Raw genomic sequence first — 26395 nt, 5'->3', positions numbered from 1 at the left:
CAATTTATATTTTCCTCCGTACCTCTCACGCGTGGTGTCTGCGATACTCGAAGCACGCCTCGTGAGGATTTACCAGTGCCTGCGTCACTCGCGCAAACGACCCGTTAGCCGCCACCGCTATTCTTTTCTTTGTCCTCTTTGTCTATTTCCAACAGGAGGCAAACACTGACGAGTACACCGCCTACAGATACGGACACGCACTCTGCCTGGCACGTACAAGAGGCTGCAGCGCGCCGCTGTCCGCGGTGGACTTCAGCCCCGGCTTCGAGATAGCGGAACACAGCGTGGGTAAGGGTCGCCGCTTCCTTGCCATAAACTCTGCTCGAGACTACGCGTGAGAAGGAAGCCCTCTTTGATGCCGTCTTTCTCTCTCACCTCTCTCCCTATGCTTACGCACGGTACCCTCCTCGCCGGACACCGCATTTCGCTGTCGGCGATAACGGCCTAGTCAGTTCAAACGGAAAGCATTCTGAGCGTTGGGGCTTGCTCACCTGGGGACTGGCGTCGCACGGGCCACCGCCCCTGCGTAATCTACATTCCTCGCCCAACTCCGCTCTCCGTAAAGACAAGCTGGGGTCTCTGCATCTGTACTGTGGTGTGGAATTTGAGCTTCGAGTGAGTGCGTCTGGCGAATTGAGCAGCCATGGATGAAGGAGTGGCGTGTGTCAAGTACATTCTCATCACTTGCAATTTACTCGTCTGGGTAAGTTCGTTGGACGGCTTGAAGTTCAAATACAGTAGATGACCGTTGTTCGACAGGCCATGTTAGGCTTAAGCTATTGTTGACAATCTTGTGTTGCCTTTTCTGTGACGGCGGCATTAGATCGTCTCCCGTTACGCGTATAGTGAAGAACCGAGCCTTCACTATATAAGGGTCAGTGAATAATGGAAATGGCCCCATATTCCGATGTTCCGAAAAACAATGTTATAAAGACGCGCTGTTTACTTACCGCTTTAAGTGAGTCGTTCGATCAAGCAGGTATACTAGATGTAAGAGTTATTCCGCTAACTCAAGGATATTATGCGTATCACAACAACAGAACCCGCTTGCTGCGGCGCACACTAGAGGTTAAGTACGAACCAATAAACATCAATATGCGGACAAATAAACATTACAGTGGAGCACACCGAAGTCGCCTCAGTACCTAGCACTTTGTGATCGTTACATTTAGAAAGGTAAAACGGTGTCTTTAAGTCGGTATCCTTGTTTATGCCTACCTTGTTATATATGTTTGCATCTGTTTCTGATTGCGGGTATACGTTTTCGTTGTTGAATTCCTGAGTGAGCGAAGCTGACCTTGGACGCTTTCGCGTAAACAGTTGCAATTTTCGAGCGAATAATATAGTTTAAAGGGACAAAAATCATTTATGCTGCAAATTTGTCTTTCCTGGACTATGAATTTAAGGATGTCTTTATTCCTACAAGATCTGCGCGCATGTTCAGGACGCAAGCAGAAGCACTCCGTGAGAATTACTGCAAATTTGTTGACAAAACAGTGATGTTTTCTTTTCTGTGAGCGTGGATGATGAGATCTCATTTTTTGTTTACTGTCACTTTGAGAAATGGCTTCACTATCCCTTTCAGTCACGAATTATGATGCACTGTCTGCAAATGCATCAAATTTCCATGGCATGATTTCAAGGCGCTCAGTATTACATTTCAAGAAATAAAATGAAGAAATGTGTTGTTTTGTGTGAGTTACAGTAAATAATGCTAATTAGCGTGTAATTAAATATCTAATTAATCTGCAATCAGTCAGCTTCAATCTCTGCATAAAAGGAATCAACTGTTAGGCCCAAAATGCATGCACAGTTTGTTTTTTGGTTGTATGCTTTTCGAGCGAAGAAAAAAAAATACTCTTGACGTCGGTCGTGGAACGTCGCACGTCGAACGATCGTCGAACATGGTAGTGTCTCTAGCAAAGTGATCATCTGCAGCAATGTACAGCATAATGAAGTTAAAGAAGCGCTAGTTGTCCTCTCAGGAAGCCTGCACGAATGTGCACACTAAGTTTCAGGTCATTTGAAGAAACACGCGGTGCGTGATGCGACTTCGAAGTTGATGTGTACAATTGTACACACCGTGACTGAAAGGGCTATGTGCGACGAAGTTATAAGCCAGCCCATGCAATTCTACAATAATTAGGGCAATATAATATTGCTAAAACCCGGCACACATGTGCAGGTGTTCTAGTTATATTAGTTATCCAGCTAAAATCGTTGTTTTGCTTAGAGATTTAGGCGAGATAGAAATTTGAGGTTTATTAAATTGCTATTCTGGTTCCTGCAGCGAGGGTGCACAGATGCAAATTTCTGACCCTGGAGTAACTGCAGAAGTAACGGGCGTTATCTTTTTTTTCGGCAACGGTAACGGTAACGCCTTACCTTTTTTTGTGGGTAATGTAGGACAGTAACGCGTTTCTTTTTTGTTAGCGTAACGAGTAAGGTATTTAGTTACATTTTCTTGGTAACGCATACAAAACTGGGCGTACTGCAAAGTGCTGAAGTTCTTGATGCAGAATCTTGCTTGCAGCCATTCCTGATGGAATGCATAGCATGAATATATTGTGAATATATTCAGCAATTCTGGCAAGTTTACCAACCGCAGTAGAATATCGCGAAATATCATGAGGCGCTGCTGCTGTGACACTATCTTTTAAAGTACGCGCCTCACCTTCCTAGCCCTCTATTCGAAGTCCAATATGAAGCATTAGTGCCTCTAGCATACTGTTAAGACTCCACAGCCTATCACTTATGAAGTCATCAGACCTCACTTTTGATTTCGGTATTTTGATTGCGTAAATATTTTCTACGTGTAATAAAACAATTTACATAGACAGCGGATACGAATTCTCTGTTTCGTAAGCCATCCTCCAGCCTGTGGAAATCCGCAGAACTGGTTTTGCATATATATTTATGAAATATTTACAGCGAATTATTTCCGGCGTGTTTACAGATCGCTTACATTTACACTACATGCACCATTAGCAACTCACTATCATTGTCTTAGCGCTGTTTTGCCACATCTGCCTTTGCAGCAGTAAGCATCGTTAGTAATAATCATCACATTTTTCTTTTAAAAAGAGCACACTTATGGGTTTAAAGAAATGAAATCAAAACATTGATCCTGATATTCCGGAGATGCAGACATTTCTCGCAGTCCTGTCTCTGTATATCACAGTGCTTATAAAGTTACTACGCACATTGTACATCCCCAAATAGGCACTTTTACAAGTGGGTTTAGATACGAGTATATTTAAAAAGTTCACTGGGGATGCAATACACACATTTATGCATGTATTTATTTACACTTTTATTCATTTACTTATCTCGTGCATACTGATGGCGTTCAGCGAGCCCTTTGGGTGAAGAGTGGGTCCGCACGAATTGGTGCGCTCAACAGCGATACGGTTATCCATACGATGTAATTAACGGAACATTGAATAATGAAGAAAACCACGATATGTGTATGAGGGACGCCGTAGTGGAGGACTCTGCAAATTTTCACCATGTGGTGTTCTTTAACGCACAGCACACGCTCCTCTGGCCTTTCGCCTCTCTCGAAATGCCACCGCCGCGACTTTCAGATCAGCAGGAAAGAGCGAGCAATACGTCTGCAACATTTCTGTATACAGCGTGTTGTCGCTCTTTATGCCAAAGCCCAATACTGCGTAAAACGAAAGCTACGCTTGATATCGCGGCTGGTTCAGCAAAGCGAAAAGGTTAAAAAAAATAAAAAAAAAAAACCACGCGGAAGGAAACGCACGTCAGGTTCAAGAAAAGCGCAGTTTGACGAGCGATGAGCCGCTATCCAATATCAGGCTGTCAGTGTCTGTTAGCACAGTGTAATTCCTATCAGTGGCGAGGCACAGCAGCCGGTCTGTGCAACAACGTTTAACGCTATATGGTGGATACCAAACGGTCGACGAATTGCTACATGCCACATGGTTTTTAGATGCGAAGCATCTTATAGCGGAGCTCAAACATCATTTCTTTAGTCGCGGAGGCGATCGGCTGCCGCGCGCTTCGGTCGTCTGGGCGGGGCCTCTCCTGACTTCTTAAGTTGTATCCGAGTATAGTGCACCACCATTTTTTGTACGCATGGGCCTCTATAGAGGCTTTCATACCTCGTATACATTTACTTTGATGAAGTGCTGGCTCCTGGCAGCGCTTGTAGACAGGACCCGAATGCAATGGAGGGGCGTAACCATATGTTTTTCCGTGTTGTGCCGGACTGTCCTCAATGCCGCTGCACAACTTTACAGCATTACTGAACAGCACTACACTATCTAGCAGCTGAACGAACCTGATCTTAATAAAGCAGCAAGCCCGAAATCTGTGGTATTTACGGTTTTATTTCGCCAGTTTTATCAGAACAGTATCCACGTGTAAAGCCCCGAAAGATGACTTGAAAGCTACGAACGACAGGAAATTGAGCCAGTTAGCAGTGATTCTTTATAAAAAAAAAACAAGGCGTGCAAACACGGACACAAGAGGTTTTGTGATACTTGACTGCAGTAGTATACTGTTTGCTCATGTTATGCGGGAAGATGTATGTACATCGGCCAAACTGGCCCTTGCATAAATACAAGGTTGACGGAGCACAAGAGAGCATTAGCTAATAATGCTTACTCACACATAAGGCGGCATTGTTCGGAGTGTGGCTGCTCTCCGCTGTTCTCTGAGACTGAAATACATTCCAGTCACAGAGATCAGGTGACCAGGGAAGTGATCGAGGCCTTCCACATCGCAAAAAGAAAAAGATTACTGCATTAGCCAAGCATCGATAACTTTGAGCGATTGCGAAGTGTGCTTTTTAGAAAATATGATGTAGCCTGAACGTCATTGTAGCACGTGGTACACCGTCTTGTTGTATATTAACCATGTTTTTCTGCGAAATAAACTAGTTGAGAATGCAGCGGTGTCCCTATCGTTCCTTTTGTGCCTGTCGTCGTGCGCTGCTTCATATGTAATCAGCAACTAGACGAGCGAAAAAATAATTTGGTGCGTTATAGGAACTGCCAAGTGTGTTATAGAAACGCATGCTCGCAGTCGTTCGCAAGCTTGGCGCGATGTATCATGATATAACGTATTTTCTGAGAGGCTCGCATAAATAGTGGTGTTAATACAGCAATTTTCCATACAGGCAGATTTCCCCATGAGTCACGATTGCATGTGATATAAGGCCTACTCATCCAATTGAATTGTTGACAGTAGTATTATTTTTGTTTCGAACAACAAAGTGGTAGATTTTGCACGTTAACAACCTCATCAGCCACGATGGCATAGTGACTGGCGTCCTGCCCATGCCGTTTAACTCTATCGCCAAATTTACAGCGAAATGAAAAAAAAAAACCACGCATCTCCACGAAGTGAATCATGAGGAGTGGGCGAAACTCTGGGTATCGTATGGGTGAGTAACCGTACGTTACCCGAGCGTTGCCCCATACAATGTAAATTGAGTGACATAAAGAGAAGACGACGAAGCTAGGTCCTAAGGTCCATAATGACTACATTGAAGTCGCCGACTAGTATAAAGGGTTTGTGCTTGTAGGGGTTTTATATTGTTGTGTCACAATTATGATTGATGTTTCTCTATTGTAAACCTTTTTTTTTATTCACATACACAGATATATGTTTCGACTATAGCAACGGTTTTCTATATACCGTGACAGCGGGCAGTGAGAGTGAGTCGACGACAAAGCTAGGTCCTAAGGTCCATAATGTGTGCGTTGAAGTCGCCGACTCGTATAAAGGGTTTGTGCTTGTAGGTGTTGCTTTGTCACAATTATGATTGATATTAGTGTATTGTGAAACCTGATGTTTCGATTTTACACGGTGCTGTGCCGTGCGCACGGACGCCATGGGACAAGCCTCGGCCTAAACGTGCTTCGCCCCTAAAAGAAGTGATATTCGTAATAAAGCTTCTGTTGTTCCCGGGTTCGTTCCCGGACAAGGACGAATTTTTCGGCAACTAAGCATTTATTTCTGAGAAATCCATACGGATTTCCTTGTGACTTCGTGCTACAAACGGGTGGTTGTCTATTTTATCTTTCTTAACCCTTCCGCCACCTTGCGGGATTGCGCAGAAGTTATTTGCAAGAAAGCTTTTAATAATGAACACTAAATAATAATATTTTCTATAAGCACAAACATAAATAACAGCACGATATTTTCTCTCATGCTTGGTCTTCAAGCCACAGGTAAGTTGCAAATAAATTATTAACTTCTAATAACTTTAGTGACCCTGCATATATTTTATGTCGCGTAGATAATACCCAATAAATTTATTTTGAAACATTTCAGTCAAATATCCAGCTGGAACATTAAACTTTGAAGCAGTTTTTCCTTGAAGCTGCAGACCGAAATTAATTCGTAGAGTTTCCATAATAACAGTAAAACTTGAAGTAGTGAAATCTGGTTGAAGATGAACAAAGCAGCTTCATCTCGCCGCGGATCTCTGTTTTTGTTAAATTCACAAAAGAGCACGAGCTGTGTGTCAGCATTATAAAAGAATGCCCGTGCGCCTGCCCAGACCTGCCCAGACCGTGCGCCTGCCCAGGCGTAGTATTACAATCACCTATACACTTCCTGTTTTTTTTATCATGCGTTAGTGACTACTTAGAATCTACGATAATATTGGCGTCCGAATATTACCGGACCAGAAGACGTACGGTGTGAATTTCAGCTTGATGAATTGTTCCATCTGAAATCGAGCACCGAGCAAGGTGCTCAAACGTCCCTGATCAAAATGTATCGCGGCATGCTATGAAGTATTGGTCATCCCTTGCATCTGCTCAGAAGTGAAGCAAGGTGTGACGCGGCGAACTGGTCCTCTGAGTCAACGTAATTCAGGTTATGAAAGCGACATGGAGTGCTGCAACACTGCTTCCTACGTGTATACCACACCTTGGAATAGAATACAGTCCCCAGAGCTCTATGCATCGTGCTATTTCGGCGTATTATTTGCCTTATTGCAGGCAATCGCAATGAGCACAGTCGATAAGTTCGTGTCTCTTCTCGCTTTTGATTTAGGTGAAAAAAATTGGGGTTCTTCGGCAGGACGCCGCATTAAGCCCCGAGCGTTCCCCTACTTTTTCACACGGAAGCCGAGTATGAGACATTTAGTGCGTACGACCGCCACGTGCAGGGTTGCCACTGACTTTCGACTAAATGTCGCCAAACGACGAGCAAAAAGTCGCCAAAAGTCGCCATTTTTTCACAGATTTCGCCAAAAAAGTCGCCATTCTATAGATATGTGCGGCATACCTATAGTAATAAAAATTTCCTCTCACGTACAGCCCCATAGAATACAGTACCATCCTAGACCCTTAAATTATATCGACGTTTCTCAATGCCAGTCGTATCGCCCGCTTCACCATGGGAGTACATGGTGCTGCTTCTCGGAGTATCCGCAAGATGTGCGTGGTGGCGCAAAGGTGAATGAATGAAACGCTCTATCCGGCCGTTTCAAAAGTAAAGGTGTGGTAAACCTTGGGCGAAAACTGTGAAATCAATGTTTGTAGACAGCTTTACGTACCCTTCCATGAATTAAAAGGATTAAAAGGTTTATTGAAGGTAACGCGACAGAATTCTTACAGGAACCGATCATTAGTGAGTCTTACACACTTTCAGTGTGAACTAATATGATACCGGACGCCACCCACCCTTTCTTATAGTCACTTATATCTACACGCGTCAATCCGATGCGTTATTAATGAACAGGTAGATAAGGTAAAATGTTATATAACAATTGTTTTCATTGCACACGCTCACCGAGAACAGTGGAAAATGCCTCAATAAATATTTTTTTATTGCACAAATAGCCGCGTACGCGTATCCGCCTCTTTTCGCTCTTCCAAAACAGTCTTTAGGAGCTGAATTGGGGGAACTGAAACAGTGAATAAGTCGCCAACCTATTCAGAACAGTTGGAGCTCTGGCGGAACAAATGGTCGGAAGACGCGGCCAACCCGTCGTCTAGCCCCTTCAGAAGCGAAACTTTAGAGAAGCTTAAGGCACCTAAAGCATTTGAACTTATAGTAAAACACTGCCGCCTCGCGGTATGCAAGGTAGTCCGCTGACTTACACGTTGCTAGAATGTCGCTAGGGGCCGCTGCAGTACCTCCTGTATCTAGATGAATTGAGGAGATACACATGAGTTACAGGACGGACATACCGAATAACGCGTAATGTGCACATTCTACTCGTGGGTCTAAAACCATGAAAAATACAGAGAATGTTGCCGCTCATTCGTTGGGAAGACACTGAGCTTAGGATGCGTAACGTAGTGGAGACCTAAGCCGAAAATCGCCAAAAATTCGCCGTGTCGCCATTCACAATTTTAGGTCGCCACGAGCCTCTCAAATTCGCCAATTTGGCGAAAAGTAGCCACCGTTGGCAACCCTGGCCACGTGCCATTTCCTCACATTCCTTGATACACAGTACTCGCTTGTTTAAAATGCTTTGTAAATAAAAACATTCAGGCTCGGCCAACAATCCGCTCTTCCTTGCTCGTAGAAGCTTACAAGCTACACGAGCCAAGCGTACGTTGTGCTAATTTTCTGATGGCTCCAGTCGAAGAGGCTCTAACATTGCGTTTTCTCGGCGTTGCACAAATAACCATCGCCCTGTATATTATTAATACGACGTATACACATACGTCCCTACTGAAAAAACCTATATGGTTTCATACAGGATCCGTATGGTTTTATACAGGACTTACAGGACTAAATATAGGAATCGTATAGGACCGTGTGGGTATATAGGACCCAAACAGGATCCAAATGGGACCTAAACAGGACCCATATGGCGGTATATAGGACGCAAGTAGGACCTCCAGAGGACCCATATGGCGGTTAAAGGATACAAATAGGGCCGCCCAGGACCTATATGGCGGCATATAGGATCAACACAGGAGTTGTTTTCTTTCATCCGCTCTCATTCAAACCTCTCACAATCTCTTCCTGATCAATAGTTGGCCTTTTTATCTTTATAAGTGGCAGGACAGCACTTAATTCTCAATGTTTATCTTTCAAATTCCCTTTCATCTCAATCTAGCTCTCGAACCAGCTGGCTATTTTTTTATCTTGACAAGTGGCAGTGCAGCACATAATCATCCGCTTTCATCTACACCTCTTACAACATCTTTTTGCACGCGCACCCCTTACAAAAATGCACTTTGCGTGTCAATTGACCCCGAACCGAGGCCTTTTTGACTCAATAGCTGGTCAATTAAACGGCAGCTTCTAATGAGTGCCCTCAATAAACATTGTGTTGACATTAGGTTTGAAATATTCAGTTGACTCTCATTCATTTTATTTTTAATTGACATACATTAAGAAAGTTTTAATTGACCCACGGTCACTACACATTTAATTGACCTAGTATTGAGCGCTCTCAATGAGCGATGTTCACACCTACATTAGCTTCTGGGGTAGAATTCACAAAACTTATTGTGTGTGTGTGTGTGTGCGTGTGTGTGCGTGCGTGCGTGCGTGCGTGCGTGTGTGTGTGTGTGTGTGTGTGTGTGTGTGTGTGTGTGTGTGTGTGTGTTTGTGTCATATGGCCAGCAGCACTATTGGCTGCAGTTTTCTCTTGCGCATATTTTTCCATTTTTCTGTAAGACACGTTCGTTATTAAGAGTCCTGAGTTAGGCATAAACCAAACTTGAGGATACAGTTACAGCACTCAGTGGAGCAGCATTGTATTACACAAAACTGCATGCAAGCATATGCTTTCAGGCACTGACTGTGCGGCGCACGTGTTTCTGAACTGTGTAGACGGATCGTGTCGCGGTCAAGTGCGACACGTGCATTTGCTTCAATGATGCGCTAAAATGCTGCCTTCCAAAATTAGCAAAAATACCCTTGATTCAATGTTTATCGGAATGTGTATTCAATGCTTTGACAGGCAGTGTCTTTATTATTATTATTTTATTACTATTTATTCATGAGAAGTACGATAAAAATGGGGATAAAACACGTCGTGGTAGCCGGCTTACGCGAAAAGAATGCGGATTCGACGAACGCGTCTTTCAACGGTCGTGCATTTTTAAGCTGCTCTCCCCCGTGGGGGGAAAACGCGCGCCCTATTGTTCCGAAACTCGCCTGTCTGGTAAGTCGCGGGCGGTAGTCTTTGCACGTGGCGAGACCATGAGGGGGGAAGAATTCTGGGAACGCATGCCGCAAACTTTCGCTGCACAGGTGCAAGGAGGCCCGTCTACTGTTGCGATCAAGAAAATAACGCGAGAAAAGATCAATTTGTATTTTATAGGGGGCTAATATTGCGCCATGAAAACTTGATAGTTCACAAATTAGCTTCGCAGAATTTATTGGGAGTTACACCGGTGTAAATTTCTGACGGTCATTTTAGTTCGTGTTGTGTATCCCTCCGCGCCGCACTTTCTTCTTCAGAATTGCTCACCAGCGTCACGAGTGCGGATCGTGTTCGTCACTTGCGATCTCTCTTGCTCTGATTTCGTGGACATCGAGTACCGCGATGTGCACAGGCTATCAGCGAAAGAGTGAAGAACATACTTCGCTCATGTGCTGCAATTGTGTCCGTACATGGAAGTTTGTTTCGGCGGAACGGTTATTCACCAGACCCAGCATCGCAACTTCCCTGCGGAAAAATGCAAGACTCCATCGCAGCTTCCCTTCTGCAAAGCTGCAGAGACAGATACCATCACCATGATGTGCCATCAACATTTTCTGTATTTGCTGGATCTTCAAACAACGCGCCTCTGTTGATTATCTTTGAAGGTAAGTTTATCATTTTCACTGCCTTCGTACGTTCTACTCGAAAGTCATGAAAACTGAAAAAAAGTATGGTGCGTTGGATGTTGTATCAGTATGCAACTACGTAACTATTGTGGTTTACATTATTAAACCGTCCTCTTCTAGCTATTTTATTTTTTATGACAAGATTTTCTCTTTTCTGTATTTCTTACAGGCAGGTCTTGCCCTGGTTATTCGGAAACAGGTGCTACGCCAACTAAATGATGGCATTCGTCCCTATTGGAGTTTTCGTAAAAATAAATATAGATGTTAACAGATCTGTGTTTTCCATTTTGACTTGAACACTTTACAGAACACCGAAGGTCCGCTGCAGCTTACACAATGAAGAAATCACAGCATCTGCATCACTGTGCATGTGCGTGTATGGTGCCGTTTTATTGCGGAGATGCTTAAAGATCTAAATAAATAATCAGTTACCAAATATTCTTGCCTTATCGTTTTTCTTCAAGTATATATGTAAGTGCAATAGTGAATTATTACATTCTTATAATTAGACTGCTGCGAGATATCATTACAGCTTGAATTGCTGTACATATTTGCTTTTATTACACGCTTCATAAACTGGCATGTCTTTATCAATATGTTCCTTTGCTGCACGTCATTTGTGACCCAAATAGCTGATTCGGCCCATGTTACCTGTATCACCTGTAACACCCATATAATCAACCTACCTGTATCACCTATACGACCTATATCACCTATACAACCTATATCACCTATAAACCTGTATCACCTATAAACCTGTATCACCTATAAAGCCGTATCCCCTATACGACCTGTATCCAATAACATCATATGTATGGGTCCTGTATTTTCAGTAGGGGTACTACTGTGCTACACTTACTCGCCCTTGACGCCACTGAAATAAACACTCGTCCAGTATGTAGCCCGACTATTGGCATCCAACCAAGTTGCACCCATTTATCTTCGCATGATTAGATATACCATTGCTATCATATTATCGTCTGCACCGTTGCCTTGCAGGTGCCCACACACATGGCCGCATAAAGCAAACAGCCGCTCGCCCAAAAACAGCGAATTCGCTAACATAGTAACACGTTTCTGAAGCCAAACAATGAGGGATACACAGCTAGCCGCAAAATTGATTCTTAATATAACGGACCTAACAGAGCGTGTATTTTGCGTACTTAGTTCTTGGAATGTTTTCATGTAAATATTTTGCGTGTTCCATGAACTAATGTCTCCACCACCTTAAAAATGTACGAAAGCAACCTCTGTATCATTTTACAGTCGCCATAGTTTTGTCTGCGTCAGCTATCGCATGCTTTCTCTGTGAGAGGATGATTCATTTCCTTGGTTGAGAAGGGCAGCGACAGGTCTAGGACGTAGACATATCCTTATCAGCCACACGCTTTGCGAATCACAAATGACTCCCTCGACGTGGACGGTGAGCCGTTTGAATCGCATTCCTGCGTCAAATAATTGTATGACCTAATGTATTTCATATAAAATGCAGTCGTTGCGGCTTGCTATAAATTTGGTTTTCATTATTTGGCATTTTGTTGTTTAATATGCATCTTATTTATACGCACACTGCTCTCTGCATAGTGGTAAGCGTTTTACTGCTTCAATCAAACTTTTTTCAAATCTCATTCAGAGGGCTCGTTCTATTTCTTCCTTCATTGTATGCACCTGTTTCACAAAACACCTTCATCACGGAACGAAGTTTAGCGTGATAGGCGATGAAACGGTGAACAAGTTCTTCAAATTTTATCAAAGAAATAAAGAAGCAAATCCCCATCTGTGTATGCCATGGCATCTACAAAATGTGACGGCGTTGATTCTATCTCCGCATCTTTCAAGCATCAGGTCCAGCAACAAACATAATCAATAAGAAAAATGACAATGTACCTCCGGCTTGAACTCTCTAGAAAAACGCTTTCCGAAACAACATGTAAAAAAATCCACATTTATTTACCATGAAACATTGATTTCACGAGAATCCTTATTCCAAACGTACTTCTTATACATAGTAGACGAATATTATAATTGCTTACGGGCAAAGACACAACACAACGGTACATTCATTGCACGCACAGAAGACGATTACACACCAAGAATTTCTTGTGGAAAGAACCGTTTCATGATATTTTGAAACATTACAAACGCGCGTCTGACAGGGGCTTCAAGTGATATTAAGGGGCATAAAAACAGCTTTGACATTTTTTAAAACCCATCGACGTGGTTGCGTAGGTCATAGGCCCTTCGCATAATTAACGCACCATTTCAGGCACACTGCGCAAAATGCGTCACTCATTGAGAAGATTTAGGCCTTCGTATCGTTACACACCGCCGTGGCGCAAACACACCCACTTTTCAGCCGCCCCTCTTGTGGGACGTTGAATTTTTTGTGATGCCACTCGTGCGACCGATCCTATTAGTTTCTTGAAGTTTGTAAAAAACCGGAGCGGTAACGACTTGTGGCGCCAACTGGGAATGCGGAAATCAAACAGAGCAACACGGGGCGTGGTTTCCGTGATCCACAGCGCGCTTATGCTGTATGGCAGAATGCAAAGGTTAGCCGTAACCACTCAGCGTGGAAGTTAAGGATAAAAAAAGAGTTCTCCGGCGGAAACAACAGAATTCCACCCCTTAGCTTCCTTGAGAAAAGGTTCTTCGTTGCAACTATGGTGCTAATTATTTGCTAATATGGTGCTAATTATTTGCACCCGTTGTAAGCTAGTCGCTTAAATCAGATGAAGGAACCGCATGCGGACCCTGTCGTAAAGCTACCCGATGTTTATGCTTGTTAACCATTATAGGCACATTTTTTTTATCGAAGGTACACATTGCAATATTAGTAGCCAAAACACGCCCGTGCCTGAATAATTGCGCTGCTACTTCATTTTGGCGAGTGAAGAATCTTCGCCCTTACACAAGCTTTTGTGAAGATAAAGGCGAAGTTGCCACAGCAGAGCAACAGCATACACGGCGCTCGGCCAAGCAGTGTGGCAGAATTTGACCGCGAATTTTTAATTTTAAGCTTGAGTATCTGCGAAACTCTAGTTACATGTGCATACAAGCCACAAAAGTTTCATGAGCGAGCATATTGCCTGCGCAACGCACTCAGGTGACAGTCATGTGTGAACCTTGCTGCTGTTGCTTTGCTTTAGGCTCCTGCTTAGCTAGGTGGCGTGTTGGATTCCCGGCCACGGCGGCCGCATTTTGATGGAGGCCGAACGCAAGAATATCCGTGTACGTAGATTCATCTGCGTATTAAATTACCCCAGGTGCTCGAAATTACTTCAGTTTGCCACTAAGGCGCCCCTCATGATCATATAGTTGTTTTGGCACGTAAATCCGCGGTAATATTATTATTATTATTTGCATTAAGTGATATAAAAACTGACAATGTGCGAGACCGAGCTAGTTGGCGATCTGTCACCCGTTGTGAGAGCTACTTGACACTGGACGAAACTAAAATGCCAGGTTGTAAGAGCACAATTTACAGAAGGACACGAGGTACAGAAGGGCATGGAGGGATTCCTTGCCTTGCGTTGTAATATTTGTGGCTGTGTGCCGATATTCCACCAGATGGTAGTCCTGGGAAACCTGCTAATGTCAACGTGTCTGCGCAGATCCTAGGACTGGGTGTTCTAGCTGTGGGAATCTGGATCCGGTCCGACCCAGACTTCTGGGTGTACCAGGACAATCTCCCGCTGTCGAACTATTACAATGCCTGTTACGTGGTCATGGCCGTGGGCGTCCTGCTGCTTGTCCTTGGCTTCATGGGTTGCTGCGCCGCTGCCATCGACAGCCCCTGCATGCTTCTTACGGTGAGATAGAGAATACGTGCCGTCGTCTACAAAATAAGATCAAAGCTTTGTGTTGCATTCACGTACGATGTTGGCTAACAAGGATGTGTGGCACCTCACGTCATTTAAACCAACTGAGAGGAACCGCTCACTGCGGCTTTTAAAATTGGTCTAAAATATAACCGCTATCTTATTGAACACTCGAAATAGCTGTCTACTAGACTTAAAACAGCTCGACGTGGAGATATGCACTTGAATGTCTCGAAGCTGGCTATTAAGATCCTAATAATATTTTCACGGTTGTTTTTGGTCATTTGTGACCGTTATTTCACTTCTAAAGGGCAGGGCCAAGAAATGTGGGGCTTCATGCGTAGAGAGAAAGAAGAATCCACTTTACGTTTTTCTGACAAGAACTTCTCTCTGTGAATTGCATTGCGCTACTTGGAGCCCAATATTCGCCCTGTTCCTCTTAAGCGTTGTAACAACCATCCTCTGCCACCATATCTGTAAAAAACGAGTTAAATTTCTGTGGTCATCACAGTCAGCTCGCTTTACGCACTCAAGCACGTATTGCGCTTAAACTTAATGAAATGTCACTCTCACGTTGTGTAATGACAGTGCATGGCAAAGTCATTTGCTTCGATCTATAGTGCAACGTTGCAAAGCGGTTGTAGTCGATAAGCATGCAGCGATTTTATGAAAAAAGAAAGGCTTACAGAACGAGAGACAAGCTGCCTGCGAAGGCGTTGACAGACAACTACAAGCGCGTGTTGTCGTTCATTGTGTGGTTGCGTACTGTTTTCCTACTACTGGTTCCCCACAAGTCGACTGTGCAGCAGGGCCGGGCAAAGATACTTTGAAATTGTATTGCGATATGATACAAGATACTCAGGCGAGCAGTGCTTGGGATACAAGTAAAAGATACGATACTCTCAAAATGTCTCTTAAGACACTTTGATACACTTGCAAACTTTGTTATTAGAGATCTATATACTATATCAGCAAATGCTCAAAAATATTTGCTTGAAAATTTCCTAATTGCGACAAGCTTCATTTAACCTGAATTCAAGATAGGTTAGTATATCAAAAGGTCTGTCTTTCTTGTTCAAAGTATATTAGTTGAATTATGAAAGAATTTATCGGGGTTGCTTTGGCTGGTTTACAGAACAGATCCTTATATGGTGGCTGTCAGTGGTTTTTGCTGTGTACTGAAGGCACGCACAGGTTATTATATAGTTTTCCTCAACATCACCTTGACATAAAATTAAACTCAAGTAGAATATAGGTGTGTAAAAAGTAGGAATAAATAAGAATAAATCAGATAACTAATTTTGGAAGCACGTTACAAAAAGCATATTACAGACGGGAAGAAAATGCAAATACCTCGGTAATTACGAGCTTCCAAAGAAGGACAGGCAATAAAATACTTGTGTTAACGAATAACTTACCATTCTGAAAATGTTTCAGTAAAGATAGTGGGAAGAACAAAGACAGAGTACGTGAATATCTACTGTTAGGTAAATCGATGTTTCATTAGCTCTAGCATCGGTGCAGATGGTGCGATAGGCGTTAAAATTTTCCATCGCGCGGAAGTCAAACTTACATGCATGAGATATTTCATATCGGTAATTTATGAAATCAAAGAGGGAAAGCAACCCGATCCTTGCATTATTTCAGACTTCGTAACGAAGCACCACGAAATAGAAGCTTCGATAACGACTTTATAGCAGCATGACAATTTGTGCGAAAGGTACCGCACGCATTGGAGGACGCAGCACAATACAGGGGTTACATGTCCGACACAACTAAAAGAAAATGAAAAAGATCAGAGAAACACAAAGTCGGCTGCGCGTAGGCGTTCACACACTTGTTTTTGTCGAGACGGCGCGAGTACCACGACGTCACTGCTCCACCAATACGGACACGCAGACATGATCGCCTGCCCTTGCTGGAGGATATTGGTGAAAAGATAAAAGAATCGCCGCCTTTAGTTTTATTCAGGTGGCTTAGTGGCAGGAGTATCAGCTTGAGAAGCGGAATTCAGCCATTGCTTATTGCTAGGCACGGTGCTGTTGTGATAGCAATATCTCGTATCTTAAGATACACGACACATTCATTCATGTATTGAAAATACGGGTACCCATACACGTCTCGCGAGACGTATCACGATACAGATACAAAATATGTAAAAAGTATCGAAGATAGTATTGAAGATACGCGTATCTTGAATACTGCCCAACATTGCTGTGCAGCTCTCTCTATCGCCAGTATTTTGCACATGTTCATGGTAATGGGTAGCAAGTTCACTTATGACTTTTAGCCGTAAAGTGGTGTTAACGTGCATAGCAGGAGTGAACTGCGGATATTAAAGTTGTGTAATTTATTTCAAATATCCTAAGCGTCAATTTAACAATATTACTTCTGGTGTAAAGGATCATTCCGCTTCTCATTCTGTATTACGTGCTGTGGTGAACCTTCTTAAACAACAAAATGATATTCATCTTCGAATAGGGGCATTGATTGAATGGTGAATTTCTCTCTAAACAGTTCAAAGCGCACGCCGAAGTTTAAGAAGTGAACGAATGAATTTAAGAATATATATTCGTAGGAAGAACTTTGAGACCAGCATAGGATTTGCGATATGCTTACCAAAATTGGTCGAGAAACTGAAAGTGACATTGCAGTATATACTTGTAAAATACACATTCGTTTGCACCTATGAATACACAGGAATATGGTACAATAGATTTTGCGCATATTTAGTGGTACTCATTACAACCTGTAGTCATTTCTGACAGTTTTCTGAAATAAGGCTATAGAACTCACGTGCTTGATTTTTCAAGCAGACCACGTAACCAAAGGTGGAAGACAATAGCTCGGCAATCAAATATGGTAAGTATCTAGATGTTTGCTTTGATTCCCGATAAAGTTCGCTGTCACCGTGTTCTTTTCGCATGTTTTCGAAACAAATGTCATGTTTTCTTTATTAGAAACAAATAAATAGCGTGCAGCGGCTGTATCAAAATTATGTGTACCCAGGATTTGGAAGTAAAGCCGGACTTCGCAACAAATACCAAGGACTTCATGCTCAGTAGCGCAGCACTGAGACATTTTCAGGGCCGAAATCCATTAGGCGCTCTTCAGTTTCTGGTTAGATGAAATGCACACACGGAATACCATTTGTTTTTGGGAGCACAAACATGTAAACACCATTGCACATTATCCCCTTCCTTATTGGTAGACGCATGCTTAATCTCTGGAAAGCATATTGTTTAGTGATTCGTGTCACGCCAGATGATGAGCGACGCGAAGAGCGGAGAGAATAAGAGTGTCCGCCGTATTTGTACACCATTTCCATTTGCATACGCATTATTGCCCCTTCTTATGCCATATTTCCGATTTTCAGTACTTCATCGCCATGTTCGTGCTTCTGATCATGGAGTGCGCCGTCGCTGGATTGGTCTGGAAGGTAGCCGATGGAGACCAGGTAAACGATTGAGTCTTATTTTAAAAAGACGCTCACGTAATGCGATTGTGCGAGCGAAGCTAAACCGAAACTACTTTGTGGGTTTGTAGGTATCCAAAAACTCGCGAGAACAAAGACCTATTCCTATGGAACCCTTAACTTGCATGTTGATGTAACTTACATACGTACGTACCACTTCGTAAGAATTGCCTCCACGCCACAAAATGCATCATACACAGCTACTCGCTCACTGTTTGACATGAAATCGATTCCCAAAGTTTGTGGGATCTGCTGGAAGTTGAGATTGCAATTTTCTCCCCTCTGTTTATGCATACCTGAGCACAATTATGCAGGTGCAGGTAATCTAATTTAGCACGCGGGAATGCTGTGTCTATCAATCATAAAATGCATTACGTTGAATGAAGTCCGGCAACCATGAGTAAACGGTGCCCATCTTGCTGGTCTATTCGAAATGAAGTGTATTATACTAATTATACGCTATATACTAATGAAGCAAGAGGCAGTGGACATACACGAGACAATTACGTGCTGTTGGCAGAAGAGATGGACTTCCTGACTTTGGTGCTAATACCTACAATATTACTTGGCTATGTCGGCCACTTTCGTAAAAAGTGAGTCTAGTGGTGCTCGCGGTGACGTCGTGGGGAGCACTCAGGGCTCCCCTATCAAACGGCGCATTCTAAAATAGTCTCTAGCAAGGTATGATTTGTGTTTGTGACACAATATGATCAACGAATCTTGTCAAGTACCTGCGACCCATTCCGCACACAGATTAGTCCCATTTTGTTTGAGAGATAAAAATGGCCATACTTCAGTGCTTGTAGCGGGCAACCAGTTTGATATATGCGTTTGCACCGCCCAAAAATCGACACGGCAAAACAGCTTAGGACCCATCATAAAAAACACAGCGCTAATTTAAACATGGACAGGGAAACAGCATACGAATCCTTGTATGCTGTTTCCCTGTCCGTGTTTAAATCAGCGCGGTGTTTTTTTAATGATAGATCCGTAGCGACGAGCTCGCATCCAAACACTTCTTGGTCAACTTATCAACATATTCATTGCCTTTATGAAATCGGGTGGAAGGTTCATTAGGTGGAACTGACAGGTGGCACGTGGAAGGTGTCATTAGGAGGAGGTGGAATTGAGGTGAAAATCGTCAGGTCTTTTAATGGAGTGAAAAGCAGAAAAACATAAAAAAATGGGGCGGCTACGCATTAGTGGTGCAATAACTGGAAGCAGCGAACCTGGTGCCCTTCCCCTCTTCCTCGCCCTCACACCATTCCTCCTTACCCCCATTTCCCTTTCTTACCACCTGGCTATACTGTAGTGTACATGGCTATGTTATGCATACTACAGTATACGTAGCATAGCTTCTTCTTCGTCCCCCATTCTTTCTCTCTATCTCTTGTCGTTGTCTCGCCCATAGCAACGCAGTCATATGGTTTCCATAAATACTTGTTCTGCTAGTGTAATAGTGGCCCACATTGGACGTCCGCGATAACCACCATCCGTCTAAAGGTGGCAGCTTGGCACAGATGTTTCAATTTTTTGAGACCTAAAGCATGCAACATATTTCCTGCATCAAAACTTATCTATGTTCTACAGGTATTTCACTGCTCTTGTGGGTACGTTCAAGCATTTCGGAGGATAGGATATTTGCTTGCTTCGTTTAATGGTTTTCATGGTGACCCATGAGAAGAGACAACCATTATCTTGCACTTCAGAGGGGTGGCCTCAGTCTAGGGCATTTGTTTGTGCGAGAGTTGGTGTTGCAATTTTTTTACCTTAGAGGGACACTAACGAGAAAAACAATTTTGTCGAATTAGTAAATTGCTCTTTCAGGATATCAAAATAACCACGCTTGCAGCGAGAAGACGCTTGGCAAGCGAGAAAATGCGCAAAAAGAAAAGGCGGGCGGCGGCGCCACCTGAAGTTTGCGCACCAATCGCCGTGGCGTCGTAGATTTTGACGGCGCCTACTGGGGCCTACGTAGTTCGTAGTTCCTAATCAGTAAATATGAAGTACACTGACCCCTGAGGGGCCCGTAGACTTATCATACTAAGTGTGAGGAATTTCGTTGAGCCAATGTCGTCAAAATACGACAAATACACAAATCTGAGACGCCACGCGCGGAGATTTCAGCATTAAATTTGTAAATAGCACTTTGACCTCGATTTTCTCTTTTAATAATAAACTTATGTTGGTGAAAATAGCGACATTTCAATTCTCAGAGTACACCTTATCAATCTGAACCTTATCAATCTAAATGTTTCACTTTATTGTAACTTTAAGGAAGTATTTCACCCCTACCTTCTGACGGATCTTCGAAACCGTGTGAGTTACCACGTTCATCTTTTTCTGTCACGACAAGCGTTGCGAAGGAATCGCAGCTATGGGGATTCTCAAAAGAAATTGTTGGTGCTGTGAAGTTTCTTGAAAGCTAGATTTACATTAGAGTATTTATATAATATTGACAGAACAACTCTAACTGCTGCACTTGTGAATGACCTTTTCCGTGAACCCGTTTTAACGAATGCCATATTTGCTCCTCCTTGGTCATGATGTATTATTCCGCGTACGTAGAATGGGTATTTAGTCAGGAGCGAAAACCTTTTTATTTAAGTTGCACACTTACACTCTACCAGTAAAGACATGGCTAAATGAAAAAGGAAATATATGTGCCCTGTTCTCTAAAGTGTACACTTTGCAGTCAACCTGAAACGACATTTCATCGTTTTATCCATTGTCATGACGCATTTGTTTTCTGTGACATCCTAAAGAGAACAATTAGAAAATCCTTTCCTATCACAGCTCATGGTATAAGATTCCTCCCTTTCAAACAGAGCACCACCAATAATACACCATATGATTTCTTTATGTTATCAGGGAAATGTTATGTTATGTTCGCTATGGAAAAATCGCATGATTGACAGACGCACCTAGTCACCACGATCGAAAAGGTCTCTCTTCCGAGACCAAGCTGCTCTGGTGAGCAGTGTTGTTGAGACTTTTCACCCCTTTCCAGTGTGGCTTACACACGTGGACGCATGTGTGTTTGCCTCACTTTTGAAATGCCTCCTACTACAGGGAACAATGCGGGTGTTGTGTATGTTAGGGCAATTTTAATGTGATGTCTTATGTTGTGTGCTTATGACTATAATTGCAGACTTATTTCCATGCATTAAATAAACAAAGTGGCTGGATAGGCGAATGTTTACGACGCTGATCTTCGGACGGTGGGTACTCGGGTTCGAATCCTGCCTAGCCAAGGCATTTTGTTTTATTTCTTCGCCTCCTCTCGACTTCTCTCCTCGGCCTTTCCTTCCCCCGACGAGGTGCTTGGCGATGCATGGTGACATTATCGTTCGTAGATGTTTTTCTGCGCACATCTAACAGCCCAACATCCGGTTTAAACTTCTTTGCTGTTAAGAGCCTCAGATCATGAAATTATTTTGTTGTACCACACTACGGTATTGCAGCTGTAAGGTCGTTATTCTAACACATAAAATCGCATACTTTGATCACTACATGCCCTTCACGGACAGAATAAAACAGTCAACAAACAGAATTGTTTCACAATAAAAGCTCAAAAATATTTTTGCAGGTCCTTACTTTATTATCACGCATAAAGACACCGCCTGCAAGGCCGTATCTTCATAGACACATTGCTTACGATGTTTCGACGACGTTTCCACTTTCGATTCCATTTTTTTCGGATATAGTTGTTGGTTCAGTTTCATTGCGATAGCAATTATATCGACAGTCTCGGCTGGTTTTTGCCGTCGCCGTCGCCGCTGTCATGCTGCGTATATGTATAAGTATTGTGAGACAACGTTTAGGACGCTCAAGACACTTCTTTATTGTGTCGAGTATGAGCCCCACAACCCAAACCCAAGCTGTGATGATGAGTATGTACATATGAGAAGATGAAGCGCATAAACAATGCTCACACTAAGTTACCCCGCGCGCGCGTGCGGCCGGCCCGGCCGCGATTCAGACGGGAACGGTACGGTGAACGAAGGGCTTGAGGCGCGAAACGTGAACTATCTCAGATGCACGGTAACGATGGTCCGAAGAAACCTCGATGGGAGTGACAAGGTAGTTGACTGGGGATGTTTGTTCACGGACAACGTATGGTCCAAGAAAGTGCGATTGAAACTTGGCACACAATCCGGGAGTACGAACAGGCGTCCAAAGTAGTACTTCATCTCCAGGACGGAAGGTGACGTCGCTATGAAAGCTGTCATAGCGCTGCTTGCGGTCTTGTTGACTGGCCTGTGTGTTGAGGCGAGCACGCTGTCTACATTCATCCAGCCTAAAGACGAAATGTTCTGGTGTAGTTGAAGGGGTTTTCGTTGTTACATTGAAGAAAGAGGCGTCGATGGTGAATGTCGGCGCGCGACCATAGACGAGGTAGAAAGGTGAATATCCGGTAGTCCGTTGGAGAGAGGTGTTATGCGCAAACGTCACGAAGGGTAAGATTGTGTCCCAGTTATTGTGGTTTGGTCCGATGTACATTGATATCATGTTAGAGTCCGATGGAAGCGCTCTGTTAAAGCATTTGTTTGAGGATGGTAGGCTGATGTCGTCTTATGAACTGTCCCACAAGTTTTAAGCACTTCCTCAAGAATTGTGGACAAAAAGATCTTCGCGCGATCACTAAGCAGCACGCGCGGTGCACCATGACGCAACACAATGGCTTCCAAAAAGAAGGCGGCCACGTCTTACGCAGAACTAGTGCGTAGAGGGGCGGTCTCTGCGTACCGTGTGAGGTGGTCGACCGCTGTCACAATCCGCCGATGACCTGCTGGCGTTACGGGAAGTGGCCCGACTAGGTCTATTCTGATGATGACAAATGGTGTTTCGGGACATGGGATAGATTGTAACAGGCCAGCAGGAGGTGAAGTTTGTCGTTTCCGGCGTTGAAAAAGTGCGCAAGAAGCGACATAGTTGGCCACAAAGGTAGAAAGGCCATGCCAGAAGAAACGGCTCCTAACGCGGTCGTATGCCTTCTGAAACCCCAAGTGGCCAGCAGATGGGTCATCGTGCAGTGCTTCGAGAACTTGTGTACGCAGTGAACGGGGAAGTACTGGCACCCACCGATGTCCATCGGTATTGTAAGTATAGCGATGCAGCACGTTGTCTTGCAACTTGAACCGCCTTAGCTGACGACGTAGTCTGGCATTAGGTGGAGAAGACGTGCCACTTAGGTATCCGGTGACGCGGTTACAATAGGGGTCGTCACGTTGACACAAGGCCAACTGAGCGCAGCGGTTAGAAGATAACGAGTCAGCAACTGCCAGCGGCGATAACGTGGGGGAAGATGAAGCCTCATGAGCACCCGGAGGGTGCGTGGCCGGAGATAAAAGTGGCAGAGGGCAGCGAGAGAGAGCGTCGGCATCCTGATGCTGTTTGCCCGACTTGTACACAACGTCAAAAGTGTACTCTTGCAAGCGAAGTATCCAGCGACCGAGGCGCCGAGACAAATTTTTGAGTGAGGAAAACCAGCATATAACGTGATTGTCGGTAATCACAGTGAAGTGGCGTCCATAAAGGTACGGTCGGAATTTTTGTATGGCCCAAACTACAGCGAGACATTCCTGCTCTTTTATCGAGTAGTTCTGCTCCGCAGGTGTTAGTGCACGACTGGCATAAGCGACAACTCGCTCTTGTGAAGTGCCGTCGCGCTGTAGAAGGACAGTACCGATTCCATGGCCGCTTGCGTCTGTGTGCAGAAAAGTAGGCGCACTGTCGTCGAAATGACGAAGGACGGGGTCTGATGTTAATGCACGTTTGAGGGCTTGGAACGCACACTCGCAGTCATCAGTCCAAGCGAAGGCTGTTCCTGACGTCAGAAGTTTGTGTAATGGCCCCGCAATGGCAGCAAAGTGACTGATGACACGGCGGAAGTAAGACGCCAGGCCAAGGAAACTTCGCAAATGTTTCTGATTTTCTGGACGAGGGAAACGAATCACGACAGCAATCTTGTCCGGGTCCGGTCGAACGCCATCTTTACTGACAAGGTGGCCCAGTACTTTAATTCTTTTGCTGGCGAAGTGGCACTTCTTTGTATTGAGCTGAAGTCCAGCGTTCGAAATACATGTCAAAACTTCGTCCAAACGCTCAAGGTGCTGAGGAAAACTGGAGCAAAAAATAACGATGTCGTCTAGATAACACAAACAGGTTCTCCACTTTAGGCCTCGTAAAACGGTGTCTATCATGCGCTCGAATGTTCCAGGAGCGTTGCATAATCCGAAGGGCATTACGTTGAACTCATAAAGCCCATCCGGCGTTGCAAAGGCTGTTTTGTCTTTGTCCGCTTCGTGCATATGTATCTGCAAATACTCGGACCGGAGGTGGAGACTGGAGAAATACTCTGCGCCTTGAAGGGAGTCGAGGGCATCGTCGATTCGTGGCAACCGATAGACGTCTTTTTTTCGTGATCTTATGAAGGGCTCTGTAATCGACACAAAATCGTACAAAGCCATCTATTTTCCGGAGCAACACCACAGGAGATGATCAAGTGCTGGACGAAGGGCGGATGACGTCGCGTTTGAGCATGTCGGCGACATTGTCCTCGATGATTTGCCGTTCCGCCGAAGACACACGGTATGGGCGGCGGCGTACAATGAAGCTGCCGTCCGTTTCAATGCGGTGCTCTGCGACGGAAGTGCGGCCGAGGACCTTGTAATGTACGTCAAACGAAACGCTGTGCTTCTGAAGAATGGCTAAAAGGTCTCTCTTTCGCTCAGCAGTGAAGTGGGGATTGATGGTGGCATTTAAAGCAGCGCTCGCAGCCTTAGAATCAGTTGAGGCAGACAAAGGTGGTGGTTCTGTGCGAAGGGAAACCAGCGAAAAATGCTCGGTGTCAGCGAAGCAACTCGCAGCAGTGCCTTGGGGCAGCATTACTGGCGAGGAAGTTGGGTTAAGTGCGGCGACGAACGCTTTACCGTCGCTAAACCGCAGAAGACCAGGTGCGATGGTAAGCCCCGTAGGTTTGCAGCGACCAGATGGTGCAATGAACACGTCACCATTAACAAAGGTACCAAAAGCCAGCGTAATAATATTCTCGTCGCCCGGCGAAATACAACAATCAGCGGCTGTGACGAAACGCAAGCTGTGAGGAACGTCATCGGAGGATAACTCTGTGTCTGTCATATTGTGATGAGGTTTATTGGTGTAATGAGGTCGCGACGAAAAGGGACCGTACGCTAACACAGTGCAAGGCTGGCACAACGCGGCACAGGCTCTCGCGCAATCAGAACGCGGGTCGTTTCTCGTCCTCCTTCACAGTGGCATACTCGGTCGTGCATCTGCTCCACTACAATACCCCCGGGGTGAAGCGTAGCCATCCTGGCGACTCAGGGAGTACGTAGAATGAGGGGGTCGTAGTAGCGCTTGAGACGGTCGACGTGTACCGTCTCGCGTCCTCGACAGCGCAAATCTGGCGATTGTGTGAGGGGCTCGACGATGTAGTTCACCGACGAGGTGGCACGAATGATACGGTAGGGACCATGGTACCGCGCCAGAAGTTTAGAGGAAAGGCCAGGGACGTGGGGGTTACCCAAAGCCAAACAATGGAGCCAGGAGGAAACGTCGGGACTGGGTGATGAACGTCGTCATGTCGCGTCTTTTGTCGACCTTGTGCTTCACCTGTCAGGGAACGAGCCACCTGACGGCAGTCTTCGGCGTATCTGGCGACTTCAGAAACTGGAGTGCACTCAGAGGCATCAGGTCTGTACGGGAGTATGGTGTCCAGTGGGTGGGAAGGTTCGCGGCCGTACAAGAGAAAGAACGGGGAAAAGAAGGTAGTCGCTTGCGTCGCGGTGTTGTAAGCGAACGTAACAAAAGGTAGTACAGTGTCCCAGTTGGTGTGGTCTGAGGAGGTATACATCCTCAACATGTTGCCGAGTGTGCGGTTGAACCATTCGGTGAGACCATTTGTCTGTGGATGGTAGGCGGTGGATTTCCGGTGAATGATGTTGCATTCAGCGAGGAGGGCTTGGATGACCTCCGACAGGAACACGCGAACTCTATCACTGAGTAGTTCCCGCGGAGCACCATGGCGTAAAATGAAGCTGCGAAGATTGAAGTGCAACTTCGCGGGCGGTCGCTGCCGGGAGAGCTGCAGTCTCAGCGTAGCGCATGAGATAATCGACGCCGACAATAATCCATCGGTTTCCAGAGCCACTGTACGGGAGGGGGCCGCAGAGGTCGATACCCACGCGGTCAAAGGGGCGAGCCGGGCACGGGAGCGGCTGCAACGTACCAGTAAGGTGTCGCGGAGGTGTCTTGCTTTGTTGGCATGCAGTGCAAGACTGAACGTATTTCT

The 26395-nt window shown here is 44.7% G+C and overlaps 1 protein-coding gene across 1 annotated transcript in view; it reads left to right on the top strand.

The window, feature by feature from the left end:
- The first annotated feature begins 379 nt into the window (after positions 1 to 379).
- Positions 380 to 26395, top strand: part of LOC119384027 (CD9 antigen) — a 45701-nt gene continuing 19685 nt past the window's right edge. The window contains exons 1-3 of the mRNA XM_037652315.2: positions 380 to 703; positions 14397 to 14594; positions 17980 to 18060. Of these exons, the coding sequence (XP_037508243.1) occupies positions 644 to 703; positions 14397 to 14594; positions 17980 to 18060 (339 nt within the window). The 5' untranslated portion in view covers positions 380 to 643. The remainder of the gene's footprint in view (positions 704 to 14396; positions 14595 to 17979; positions 18061 to 26395) is intronic.

The sequence above is a fragment of the Rhipicephalus sanguineus genome, chromosome 2, assembly GCF_013339695.2.
Source record: "Rhipicephalus sanguineus isolate Rsan-2018 chromosome 2, BIME_Rsan_1.4, whole genome shotgun sequence".
Taxonomy (NCBI): Eukaryota; Metazoa; Arthropoda; class Arachnida; order Ixodida; family Ixodidae; genus Rhipicephalus; species Rhipicephalus sanguineus.
The sequence above is the reverse complement of the archived record's forward strand: the minus strand, read 5'-3'. Positions and strand labels throughout refer to the sequence as shown.